Source organism: Heteronotia binoei, chromosome 3, assembly GCF_032191835.1.
Source record: "Heteronotia binoei isolate CCM8104 ecotype False Entrance Well chromosome 3, APGP_CSIRO_Hbin_v1, whole genome shotgun sequence".
Taxonomy (NCBI): domain Eukaryota; kingdom Metazoa; phylum Chordata; class Lepidosauria; order Squamata; family Gekkonidae; genus Heteronotia; species Heteronotia binoei.
The window spans coordinates 155,242,574-155,255,008 of NC_083225.1; the positions used below are offsets into that span (position 1 = coordinate 155,242,574).

A 12,435-nucleotide genomic window follows, 5' to 3' on the forward strand; every position below is an offset into this window, starting at 1 on the left:
TCCCTCCATTGTGAGAACTGTCTGCTGAGTCCTACTCTCTGCATCCTGTCATTTAACTAGTTTTTAATCCATAAGAGAACCTGTCCTTTTATCCCATGACCAGGGATGGGCATGAACCAGGAAAATGGTGGCTTGCGAGAAACTATGAACCATGGTTCATGAACCTCCATGAACTTTTCAGTTTGCCAAACTGGTTTGTAATTAGTTAGGTTTGTGATTGAGCATCCAAAAGATGCTCCTGAGCATCCTCTCTAATATCCAGGGGTCTAGTTCCGGGCCCCTCCTTTGCTACTGCAAGCAAACTGTCTCCCTTTTTGCCTTCTGCTTCCTGGATCAGCACCTTCCCAAGGCACTGGAAGACCCCATTCTTTCACTGTTCACACCTGCTGGCCTTCCTCTACCACCTCCAAGGGCTGGCCCACCAGTACAACCCCCACAACCATCATCAAATCCACAGTGCCCCCATTTCCTTGTTGACAGTTTCCTTCCCCTGCATCAGTAGCTATTAGCCGCAGTGTGTGTGTATATATAAACATTTTTTGCCACTGTGTGACACAGTGTTGGACTGGATGGGCCATTGGCCTGATCTAACATGGCTTCTCTTATGTTCTTAAACCCCACCTTCCTGGGGTGCTGGGGTTCACTGGAAAATCAGAAGATACTCAGTGCCCTCTCCAGTATCCAGAAATCTGTTTCCTGACCTCCCCCTTGCTGCTGCTCCAAACAACCCCCACTTTTGCCTTGGCCCCCCTGCAAAAGCACCTTCCCAGGGTGCTGGATACCTCATTCATTGAAAGAATGAGGTATCCAAGTTCAAGATCACTATCCCTCTGGTAGACTCTGTGACCAAATGTTCCAGTCATTTATGATGTCTAAGAATCTCATTTCTACAGTGCAACTTGAGCACATGTTTACCCAGTCAATATAAGGGTAGTTGAAGTCTCCCAGTATAATAACATTATCTGCTTTCATCACCTCCCTTATTTCCTTCTTTATCTCAAGATCAGCCTCAAGGGTTTGATAAGGTGGGCAATAGTACACCCCCACCTTTTAGTAACCCTTAGAGCCCAGTATTTCCACCCATATAACTTCTGTTGGGGAGTTAATTTCCTGATGTTTTCCAGCTTATTTGATTCTGTGCCCTATTTGATTTACAACACAACACCACTGCCAACCCATCCTTCCCTGTCCTGTTTCTGAGATACCTACTATATCTAAATTGTAATTGAACACCAAGCATTCCAGTTCCCCCATCATGGCTTGGAGTCTTCTAGCGTTAGCATACAGACACCTATAATGTGTTTCCCACTCCAGTAACCCTTGCCTTCCTTGGCCACTTAGTTGCCACACACGGCCCTCAATCACCATCATGTAATCTCTCCAAAGTTCTATTACACTCCTATCAATATTACCCTAAGTTTTTGCACAATCATCCCTTTGGACTCACTTGACCCAAACTGCAGGCTCCCCAGGTCCTGTTGGCTTTCCCACCAAGATAAGTTTAAAAGCTGTCTGCCACCCTTTTGATATCAATCACCAGCAGCCTCATTTCCTTTTGGCTCAAGTGAAGCCCATCTCTTTGATACAGGTTCAGCTTGCTGCAGAAAGTTCCCCAAAGTCTAATAAATCTAAACCCTTCTTCCAGCACTGCTTTCTCATCTACTCACTGAGTAGATGATCAGTGCCTGTCTAGCTGGCCCTGCATGTGGAACTGGCAGCACTTCTGAGAATGCTTATTAACCTGTTTTCCTCCAGCACCACACAACTACATTTCCCAATGTCCAAATATGAGTATTTGCTGGATCTGGAGTACCTTTAAAAGGAACATGAGGAATATATGCAATATTTGAACATACTGGGCTTATACTGGGTTTTTGTCTAAAGGGGACGTAAAATTTGTAAGTATTGTGTTCAGATGGAATGACCATCACTTGTCCCTTGTTTGTAGCTCTGTGGCCTTGCCCTGATGGCAGAGTGCATATTCTTTGTGACAGACCAACAGTCATTGTATCCTCTGCTGGAAGCTACTGACAATGATGACATCTATGGTGCTGCCTGGATTGGGATCTTCACTGGCTTTGGTTTCTTCTGTATGTCTGTCCTTGGTATTATTGGAGTCTTGCAGTCAAACAGAACAATGTTGTTGGTGGTAAGTTGCATGCTAATCAGTAGTGCGTGAGTTCTCCTGATCTAAGGAACCAATCAGCTGGTTGAGCGTTGGTGTATTCCTGGCTTTTGCACAAAGGAACTTCCTAAACAGTGATAAGTAAATGTGTGGGGGATTCTATTTCCTTGGCAACCTAGTTATTTGCTGTATCTGCAGAGTTCCAGGAACTAGAATAATCGTGAGCTTTGGCACTTTCTGAACAAATGAAACTTGCTATTTCAGCTTCCATGCTGCAGCAAGCCTAGCAGGGAAGAAGTAGGAACTGTTTTCTAATTAGAAACGTTTGCATAGTTTGCTGTCAATCTTTGTGAAAGGTACAGCAAAAAGAAAGAGAGAAATTTCATACTCTGAATAGATCCTTATACCTTGCCATTGTCATCTCTCAACTTGGTTGCAACCCAAGAATGCCATTGGTGGAATTACAGCCATATGCCATTATTTGGATGGGGAAAACCTTTCGGTTGCTTATGATTTAAATTGCAGTGTAATGTAAGGAACCATATATTAAAACTTCAGCTCCTTTCTTAAGGAGGTATTAGCTCTTCAGTGGAAGAATAAAGTGTGACACTGATCTTTATATATAATTAGGAGCTGATGTTAAAAATGGATTTCCACCAGGTAGCTTTCCACTGCCGTACTGTGAAGGATGAAATATTTATGTTTCTAGTGAATATACACAAGCCAAGTTTGGATGCTTTTCCAAGTTCAGTCTTCATTCTTGTGTTGATGCTTACTAAGAATTTAGTATGGTAGGGAATGATCTAAGGACTGGTTCACATGTGCTTCATCATCACTTAATACTGGAGAGGTATCAAGTGAAGACTTGCATGTATTAGTAGACCATGATAGGCTGAACACCACAGATAAATACTGTGCTTTGAGCTAACATAAAAACTCACATGCTGGCTAATATTTGACACTTGTAGGTAAATGTGAAGCCATGGCAGAAACTCTTATTGAGTTTGCAGATTACACAAAATTGACTGGGATAGTAAATGCCTTAGAAATTAAATGTGAATAATTTGTTCGTTTCAACCTAGCCTTTCAACCTGACAAATGTAAAGTTTTTCATTTAGGTCCAAAGAATCAAATGCTTAAGGAGAGCCAGTTTGGTGTAGTAGGAGAGCCAGTTTGGTGTAGTGGTTAAGTGTGCGGACTCTTATCTGGGAGAGCCAGGTTTGATTCCCCACTCCTCCACTTGCACCTGCTGGAATGGCCTTGGGTCAGCCATAGCTCTGGCAGAGGTTGTCCTTGAAAGGGCAGCTGTTGTGAGAGCCCTCTCCAGCCCCACCCACCTCACAGGGTGTCTGTTGTGGGGGAGGAAGGTAAAGGAGATTGTGAGCCGCTCTGAGACTCTTCAGAGTGGAGGGCGGGATATAAATCCAATATCTTCTTCTTCTAAGTACAGATCAAGGGATATCTGTCTTAGAACTAATACATGTGGGAAGGATTTCAACATTTTTGTAAGGGTTGTGGATAACAAGGTCGATATGATTCAGCATGGCCATGTGGCTGTATTAATAGACTTAAATCATTCAAGTCAGAAAAAGCAACAGTTCCATTCAGCTGCATGGTAGTCAGACATCATCAAGAATACTGTGTCATATTCTGGGCACCATCTTTAAATTAGACAGACTGGAACAGGGTCAGAGAATGGCAACAAAGCTGGCTGGGAATTGTAAAACTAGTCCTGTAAGGGTACACTGAAGAAACTAGCATGTTTAGCATGAAGAACAGAAGGCTGAAAAAAGAAATAGTCGTGCTATTCTAAAGATCTACCACATGGAAGAGAATACAGACTTGTTTTGTGATGTGCAAGTGATAAAACTAGATCTAATGGCTTAAGGAGGATTTCAGTTGAACACTACAAACGTCTTTAACAGTGAGAATAGTTTGACAATGGAGCCAGTGAAGTTGAGGTAGACCTCAGTGGAGGTCTTCAAGCAGAAGACATCTTAACTCTGGCTCATGATTTTCTGCACTGAGGAGACAGAAGATGACCCATAAGTCTCCTTCCAGCTCTAACTGGTGGCATACTCAAGTTTTTGAAGTTCTAACTCATAATTTAAAAACAGAAAAGAAAAAGTACCCCAAAGGCATGTTTGCTGCTTGCCAGAGGGACCTAAATTTAAGATCTAACCATACCTACCATTCTGGGTGACATGTTTTGTTTTTGTTTTCTAGTATATCTGCTTGATGATGATTATCTTTGCCTTTGAAGTGGCCTCTAGCATCACAGCAGCTGTGCACAGAGACTTTGTGAGTATTCCCTTTAAAGGTGTTTTTTTTTTTTTTTTGCTGTTGCTTTAGTCTTTCAGAGTTGTTTGATTTCAGCCTTGAGACTAAAAAGATATATAAGGTGCTTGTCTACAGAAGGTTAGAAGCTTCAAACAGAAATGAATATGACAACAGTAAGGATGTATGTGGAAGACTCGCAAGAACTTTGTGGGGGGAAATGTTCTCCTCTTGTGATAAGGTTTATTTTTTAATAAGAAAGTAGCATGAAATTATATAATTCTAAAGCATGTTGGTCTTATCCCAATAAGAATGTGAGCAGTCTTCTGCTTAGTAGGAAGGAACAATGAAAGGGAGACTGGTCTCAATTAATCTACAGGGAGGTCAAAGGCTTTAATTTTTTCTATTATCATTTTTCACTTGAAGGGACTGCCTTTCTGATAATCATTCTGAAACTTCACTCTGCCTGACCTTGTGCTTCTTCTCCCTTTGCTTTGCCATCCAGCTCACTCCCAATCTATTCTTGAAACAAATGCTGGAAAAATACCAAAATACAGAGCCAGTCAACAATGATGACAGTTGGAAGAGCGCAGGTATCATCAGGACATGGGACCGTCTCATGTTACAGGTATAGGTAACTCATGGTCAACATGGGGTTTCGGACTGGGCATCTAACCATGCATGACTTTTAAAATGAAGTATTCACAGATGTACTTTATTGAGGGGGGGAACCCATAGTAACAGTGTTAAGTCTGAAAGAGATGTCTTGATTGCAAAAAGCTTGTCCTTTTTGGTAGGTTAATTAGTCTTCGATTTTCTGGAGTGTAGGATTGGGAGTAGCTTAGATAAAACTTCAGCATCCTGCCCCTTCCCTGAAGTGCTAAAGGCTGCTTACAAAAGAGAAAATTAACAGCATAGATAGAACCATGGTTTGCAATTCTGTAAAATTCCTCTAAGATTTTTAAAACCTTCAGTGTTTTTTCAGGCTCCTATATGTCTAAGCAGACCAACTCTGTGGGTTCATCTTTAGCCTGTCTTCAGTGCCAACATTCCTCATGTTAATATATATACTGTTTATGCTGTACTTTAAAAAATTCTACCACTTCTTGGCACATGGCTCCCAGGGAGGCTAATAACAGAGTATAGATTAAATAATACAGCATTAAAATCCTAAACTTGAGTAAGCGACCTACCGTTCAAAGAAAAACCACTCCTAGAGAAAAGGGTGTCTACATGCATATGCCTACACCATTGCAAGTACAATCAAATCCTGGAATTAAAAAAAATGTTGTCCCATCTGGTAGATGTGGGGGTAGAATTATACATGCAAAGTGTTATAAGAGAAAAGATGCTGTTTCTGTGACCATCCAGCTCACAGATGGGAATGCACAGAGAAGAGTCTTGGTGGTAAATGATCACACTATATAGAGATGATCTGAACCGAGGCTGCAATTCAGTTTACTCTTTTCTGGGAGTAAACACAGTTGAACATTGTGGGACTGACAGGTGTGTGACTGCCTAGGAGTGGACAGCATAGGAGTATAAGCATTAAATCCAAATTTGGCTCTGATAACTGTTAAGATTGATACCTTGGCTTATCCTTTTGCTATGTAGATTAGCACCATCTTTCAATACCAATATGCAATTAAAATTATGTCCATTGATAGCCTTGATTATTCTCAAATATTCAGTTTGCTACTTCTTATTTTCAGCTTTCCATCAATGTGAATCCTATAGAAATGATTTGGCCCATGCTTAGACTTCATCAGAAATCTGTGTTGCTTTTTTAGAGTAATAATTTTAATTTTTGCAAAGATATGATTTGGCTTAGTAATCTCTCTCTCTCTCTCTCTGGTTGTGCTACATCCCTGCAACATTATCATGTATAGCCACAAAGTTGTTGTTGATGAACGAAGTCCTGGTCAGTCTTGGGTCACATTGCTTTCCTTCCCAGCCAAGTTTTCTCCTTTTCTCCTGAATGACCAGTAAGGTGCTTAATGTATGTAGTCCTAACACACAATGTCTCTCTCTCCCCCTGCCACCAACCAAGAATAAGTGTTGTGGTGTGAATGGGCCATCCGACTGGCAGACCTATACCTCTGTCTTCAGGACTGTGAACAATGATGCAGATTTTCCCTGGCCACGACAGTGCTGTGTCATGGATACCCTAGGAAAACCAATCGACTTGGATGGCTGCAAACTAGGGGTGTCTGGCTATTTCCACAATGTGGTATGAATTGATCCTCTGTTTTTTACTTTGACAGTAACTGAAAATGTAACACTGGTTTTCAGTGATACAGCAGAGTGTCTAAAAGGCTGACCTGTGGATCAGGAAGCACATCCTCTCAAATCCAGTTTGGCTCTCACCTTGGTCATGAAATTAATAGAGAAACCACTTGTCATTCTGCTTCAGCTTTCTCATCTGTATTATGGAATGATAATACTGGCCTACCTATGGATAATGGGTTGAATCCAATTGAAATGGGGGACCAGCTTTTGTTGATTCCTCCTACTTCCCCCTCGTACTTCTCCTGAAGGGTCACAACCCCCAAAAGCAGCATTTTCACAATCATTTCAGAAGGAGAAGAAGCTGTGTTTCCTTGAACAGAACACTTAGGCAGGATTCAGAATGATCTATGGGAACCTTTTGAAAGCACTAGACAAGTGATTTATTATTATGCTGCTCCTGAATATCACTGAGATGCTGCAACCAAACTGTAGTGTATAGTGTATTATTAAAGCTCTAGGACTAGAAACTGTGCATCATAGTACTCTCTCACACACACACTCACTCTCTTGGGTTTTCTCTTACTTTTGTGGCACAAACATAATAAAAGAGACTGGTGGCTGACAATTGTGAAAAGAGCAACATGAGAGGAGTAGTATGTGTTACTAGTCCATGTATTGCTTGATGAAACTCTATGAAAATATTTTACTAAACTGGAGAAGAGATCTTTGTCACCATCAATATAAGTGGATGTAGCACTTGAGGGTGATTTATCAAATCTTTGGGCCTTGCCCTATTCACTGTTGCAGTTCCTCTACAGCCTAGACCTAGTCCCAGCAGGCTGTGCCTCAAACAGAATTTAAAAAGTTAGCTGGAGTTGGGGAATGCAAGTTGAGCACCACAAATTGTATCACAGTGAACAGTAAGCCATAGGTTACTGCCACAGAGAAATCTTCTTCCCCACTGAATGACCTCCTCTTGTGGTCATATATTGTTCTTCTTAACATGCATGCAAAAAGGAGGTATGAATACATTTGCACTAGCGGCACTTCCTTCCCCACAAAAGGCAGACCCACCTGAGCATTCCAACCCATGAGTTGAAGACAACTGTTCTGGTGTACTTTCCTGAAGATAACAGAAATCAAGTGAAAGTTAATGCTGCAAACAAAAAACATAAAGTCATACAAGGAGTGTTGGTTCCTATACAATAACTTGACATGCAAATGGATTGTGTTTTGAGAATCTTCCGGTAATGTGGCAGCAGAAGTCAGGAATGGAGGTACAGTTCAGACTAGCATGTGTGAACTAGCACCGTCCTTGATCATACAGTGTACCAAGTGTGGAAACTGTGCATCATAGTACTTATTCTCTACAATTGTGATAAGATAGCTGTTTGAATACTCTTAAGAATGTTGGTCATTTTCTTGTTCAAAGATTGAATATTCAAAGTGGTTAGCTAATAGTAGGAGGTCATCCTTAGAATTAGGTTTCCTGAAATGTGTTGCTAAGGTATTGTAAATGACTTTCTTTCTTGGCTGATTCTTCAGGGCTGCTATGAAACCATTTCTGGCTCAATGAACAGACACGCCTGGGGTGTTGCCTGGTTTGGCTTTGCTATTCTTTGCTGGACAGTGAGTATCTCATAATTACCACATCCTGTATAGTTCCACGAAAACACACAAGTTCTTTCTTATCTGACTGGGACTGCTCCAGTTCAGAGCAGAACATGCTCAAGGGCATAGCTGGGCCAATGCAATTTCCAGTTATTCAGAACCACTCTGGATTTCCTTTTTCTGCGGTGATATGATCAAATCAGATTACTTTTGATTGGTAAACCCTGCCTTCTACATCTGCTACATCTACATCTGTTCTTGTACACTCTCATGCAATTTCTTAGAGGTTCTTCTGTAGGATGTTATTGGTGCCCAAGCCAACAATTTGCTACTGATTATGAGAGGGTTTGGTGTTGGTGTTTTGTAGGTAAATTTTCATATACATGCTGATAAATTTGTTCCCTTTTACTGGACTTCAAGCTTCTAGTTTAACTATAGTAGTTGATGTTACTAGCCTTGGTCTTCTTTAACCATGGAAATGTGATGACCTGTTATCACAACAACTTCAATTTTTACAGCTTAATTTTTACACATATCAGCAGCCAGAACATCATCTTCTCTGAGGCTGCATCCATACACCACTAGATATTGTTCTACAGCAATCATTCTGGATTATCAGCAACTAGATTATCCTGTGTGGACAAGGCTATCCAGTTGTAAATGATAGCGCATACATAAAGATGCAGCCCAAGTGACACAAAGGTAATGGATGCATAAAAGCACTTGCTGTCACTGCTGTTTTCCACAACCAATTTGGATTGCAAATGCATCGTTTCAAGAGTCTGTCTCTTGCATCCAGTTGGGGCCAAGCCCTGCTTTCTACCAGCTTTTATGCTGGTTTTTATGCTGCTGGTTTTACTGGCAGCTGTTTCATTGACATTTTTCATTTATATTTTTTTTTAATTTTTCATTTAGAGTTACTTTAATTTGATTTTTTTTATAAATCAAAGTATATATTTATTGTTATAGCTGCCTCAGGCAGATTCTGGAGAGCGTGGTATAAAAGTATTTTCGAAAAATAGATTTTAAACTGGTACATAAAGTGCCAAAAGACCTCTACATGGACGGTAAAACCAGTGTAAGAAGACTACATGTTGTTAACTAGTCAAATTTTAGTCATGTAGAATCTATCTTCCTCACAGAGATTCAAAGAATATATCACTCATGAAATGGCATAGCAAAACACTGCGGGCAACCAATGTGGTGGTGTGAGTTGAGTGTCTGGGCTTTGATTTGGGCTCCTGCTTAGCCATGAAGTATGCTGGATGACCTTGGACAAGCCACATTCTCTCACTTCCCAACTAGTGTGGCCAGGTGGTTGTTTAAATAAACTAACTAAGGAACCAGGGCTTTTTTGTAGCAGGAACGCCTTTGCATATTAGGCAACACACCCCTGATGTAGCCAATCTCCTCCTGGAGTTTACAGTAGGCCTGTACCAAGAGCTCTGTAAGCTCTTGGAGGATTGGCTACATCAGGGGTGTGTGGCCTAATATGCAAAGGAGTTCCGGCTACAAAAAAAGCCCTGTAAGGAACCATGAAGAATTGAGAACGGGGACAAGTAAAAAGGAGAATGGACCTTCTTGTCTCTTCCTCCTGCCACTCACCTATTGTAGAATACATGGGACTGAAGTAATAGTTTCTTTATATTTTGAGTCCTAGTCTTCAAAGTTCTGTGAAATGTGACAGAAGACTCAGTGAAAATCCCAAATTAAAGGTGGAATAAATCTCCATTGGAGTGGAACTGGGGGAATTCAGTCTCCTTCCTTAGTTTCTGTCATCCTTTCTTTTCCCAGGTTTATGGTGTGGGGTCTTGGGGAAAGTTGCCATAATTTCAAATAACAAAGGGTAATGAGTAAATACTTTTTCTGCCTCAAAGCAGGGATTCATTGTAATTTAAAGCACAAAGGCACAAATACTGAAGGCTAACAGACTACAATATCCAGGGTGATTTTGGAGAAGTGAACAGGAAGAATCTAGATTTCTGGAAACTTTCCTGTAAAGTCCATGAGTTTGTTTCCAGCATATATTCACCAATATTTCTTCATAGCAGGTACAATATACTCGAGAAACCACAGTACAGAGAAAATCCACCCCACATAGTTATGTTGTTTGTACAGGTTTACCACAGGTTGTTCTTCTGGTCAGTGGAGTCTTAGTGTGGAAATTCTGGGCAAAATGGGTAAATAAGACATTGCAATGGCAAACATGTGGGCCATTCTTGATTTTTTTTTAATCTTTTCCTTTCAGACTTGGGTCCTCCTTTGCACCATGTTCTACTGGAGCAGAATTGAATATTAAATGAGCCACTGTGTACCAACTTGTCCTCCCTGGAATCTGCAAATTAGGTTTTTTTAAATGCAATATGTAGTCTCCCCATCTATTTCCTTTCTCAAGATTCTGAAGATCCTTCCTTAACTCTTGTATCTCTGCTCACTGGTAACCTCTTTCCAATTCTCTTCCCTTTGAATATATCAGACTCATACCTGCAGCAGTAGGATCGAGGGATGGGTGGTAGAAAGGGGTAGCTTCCTTTATCTCTCATGCTGTGCTCGGTCTGCTTGCGTTCAACACCATTTGATGGGTATGCTTTGTCCAGAAGTAGCAGTATGGAGGAAATGTCTCCAAACCAATTTGAGGGCTTTTGTCTAGAGCAAACATGTTGTGTTTTGTAACACTCCATCAAGAGTATTACTGAAATGATTTCCCTCTGCTTTATAAACAAAACACATTTTAGCATTTCTTTGCAGAGGTAATAAAACACTTCACGATGTTTCATTTTTTTTCATTGGTTGACGTGAGGGATGTAAATTGTACTAGGAATTGTGACTAAATTGGGTTTGTTGGTCTTGTTAAGAGCTTTGATCCATGAACTATATGTGTGACACTGTTACTCATGGCTACCTCTTTTAATGGATCACAGGTAACTTAGCAATGGTATGCGCACCATCCTGTGGAACTGGGCCCAACCCATGTTCTGTTTATTCAGTGACTCACTCAGAAGAGACGTTTAAGGTACAGAACATAGTAGCAGAAGAACTGTATTGGCAAAACTGTTAACAGAACAGTTATATTAAAAATGTTTTCCTTTACTCTTATTTACTTATTTGTTTTTCATGTTTTATATAAGAAAACGCCTGTTTAAACACAGCCCAGTGTGATATTTCATACCACTTAGACCAAACTGTGTGCCTGTTTTGTGATATCTTGTTCCTTGTACATAACTTTTTTTCAAGACAACCTTTTTCCTAAGGGGTGCAACTAGATAAGGTGCTAGAGAGCCTATTAAGATCTCCAGCTGACATTATTGTTCTTTAAAAGAAGCTTCAGAGAATTAATTTGGATGCTGCTGGGACAATGAGAATTTGGTAAGGTAATCATTCTCTCCCCCCTCTCCATGCTCTTTTTCCAGTGCTCAAATTGGAAGAGCCCAATTTCTGTTAATTTGATACCTAGTGGGGTTAATATAACTCAAAGGGGGATGCAAGAAATGGGGGGGGGGGGGGTACTACATCTTACCTGACACTGTCCTGATTCAAATCCAGTTACAGATCTACTGAGTCTCATCTGTGTATCCTGAGCTCCAAAAACACACCACCTGCTCTGTTTAAGAGTTCCTGTGTATTTGTTGTCCAGCCTTTAACAATAAAATGGAACTTTAAAAAAAGTCTAAATAAATGGAGTTTGTTGATGCATATTCTATACCATCTAGACACTATCACTGCGTGTTCTAGTGTGTGGAACTCAAAAGTTTGGCCGATTCAAATTTTTCAGAAAAGTTCAAGCTGGGCCTTGATGGCTATTCCAGAGAAGTGCCATCGCTCAGTGACTGAGTATCTCCTTAGCATGCAGAAGGTCCCAGGTTTAATCTCTGGAATCTCTTGTTAAAAGAATCAGAGTAGATGATGCAAAAAACCTCTATCTGAGACCCTGGGGAGCTTCTGCCAGTCTGTGTAGACAGTACTGACCCTAATAAGCCAATGATCTGATTCAGTACAAGTTAACTTCATATGTTCAAATGTCTGACTTTATGATGAAAATAATATTTCCCTGCTTCTTGCATAGAACTTAATACTTGCATATTATTCAAAATATAAGCCTACAACCTTGCCTGTTGCTAGAAATCACTTGAAGCTTCAAGAAGAAGCTTTATATTCAAGCTGTAAGCTGAAGACAAGACACCGAATGAATTAAG

The 12,435-nt window shown here is 40.6% G+C and overlaps 1 protein-coding gene across 2 annotated transcripts in view; it reads left to right on the top strand.

The window, feature by feature from the left end:
* LOC132568640 (uroplakin-1b-like) overlaps positions 1-11,918 on the top strand; it is a 54,847-nt gene extending 42,929 nt beyond the window's left edge. For both annotated transcript variants that reach the window (XM_060234662.1, XM_060234661.1), the window contains 6 exons: positions 1,949-2,149; positions 4,352-4,426; positions 4,908-5,030; positions 6,453-6,632; positions 8,177-8,260; positions 10,491-11,918. In XM_060234662.1, the coding sequence (XP_060090645.1) occupies positions 1,949-2,149; positions 4,352-4,426; positions 4,908-5,030; positions 6,453-6,632; positions 8,177-8,260; positions 10,491-10,541 (714 nt within the window). In that variant the 3' untranslated portion in view covers positions 10,542-11,918. The remainder of the gene's footprint in view (positions 1-1,948; positions 2,150-4,351; positions 4,427-4,907; positions 5,031-6,452; positions 6,633-8,176; positions 8,261-10,490) is intronic.
* The last annotated feature ends 517 nt before the right edge of the window (positions 11,919-12,435 follow it).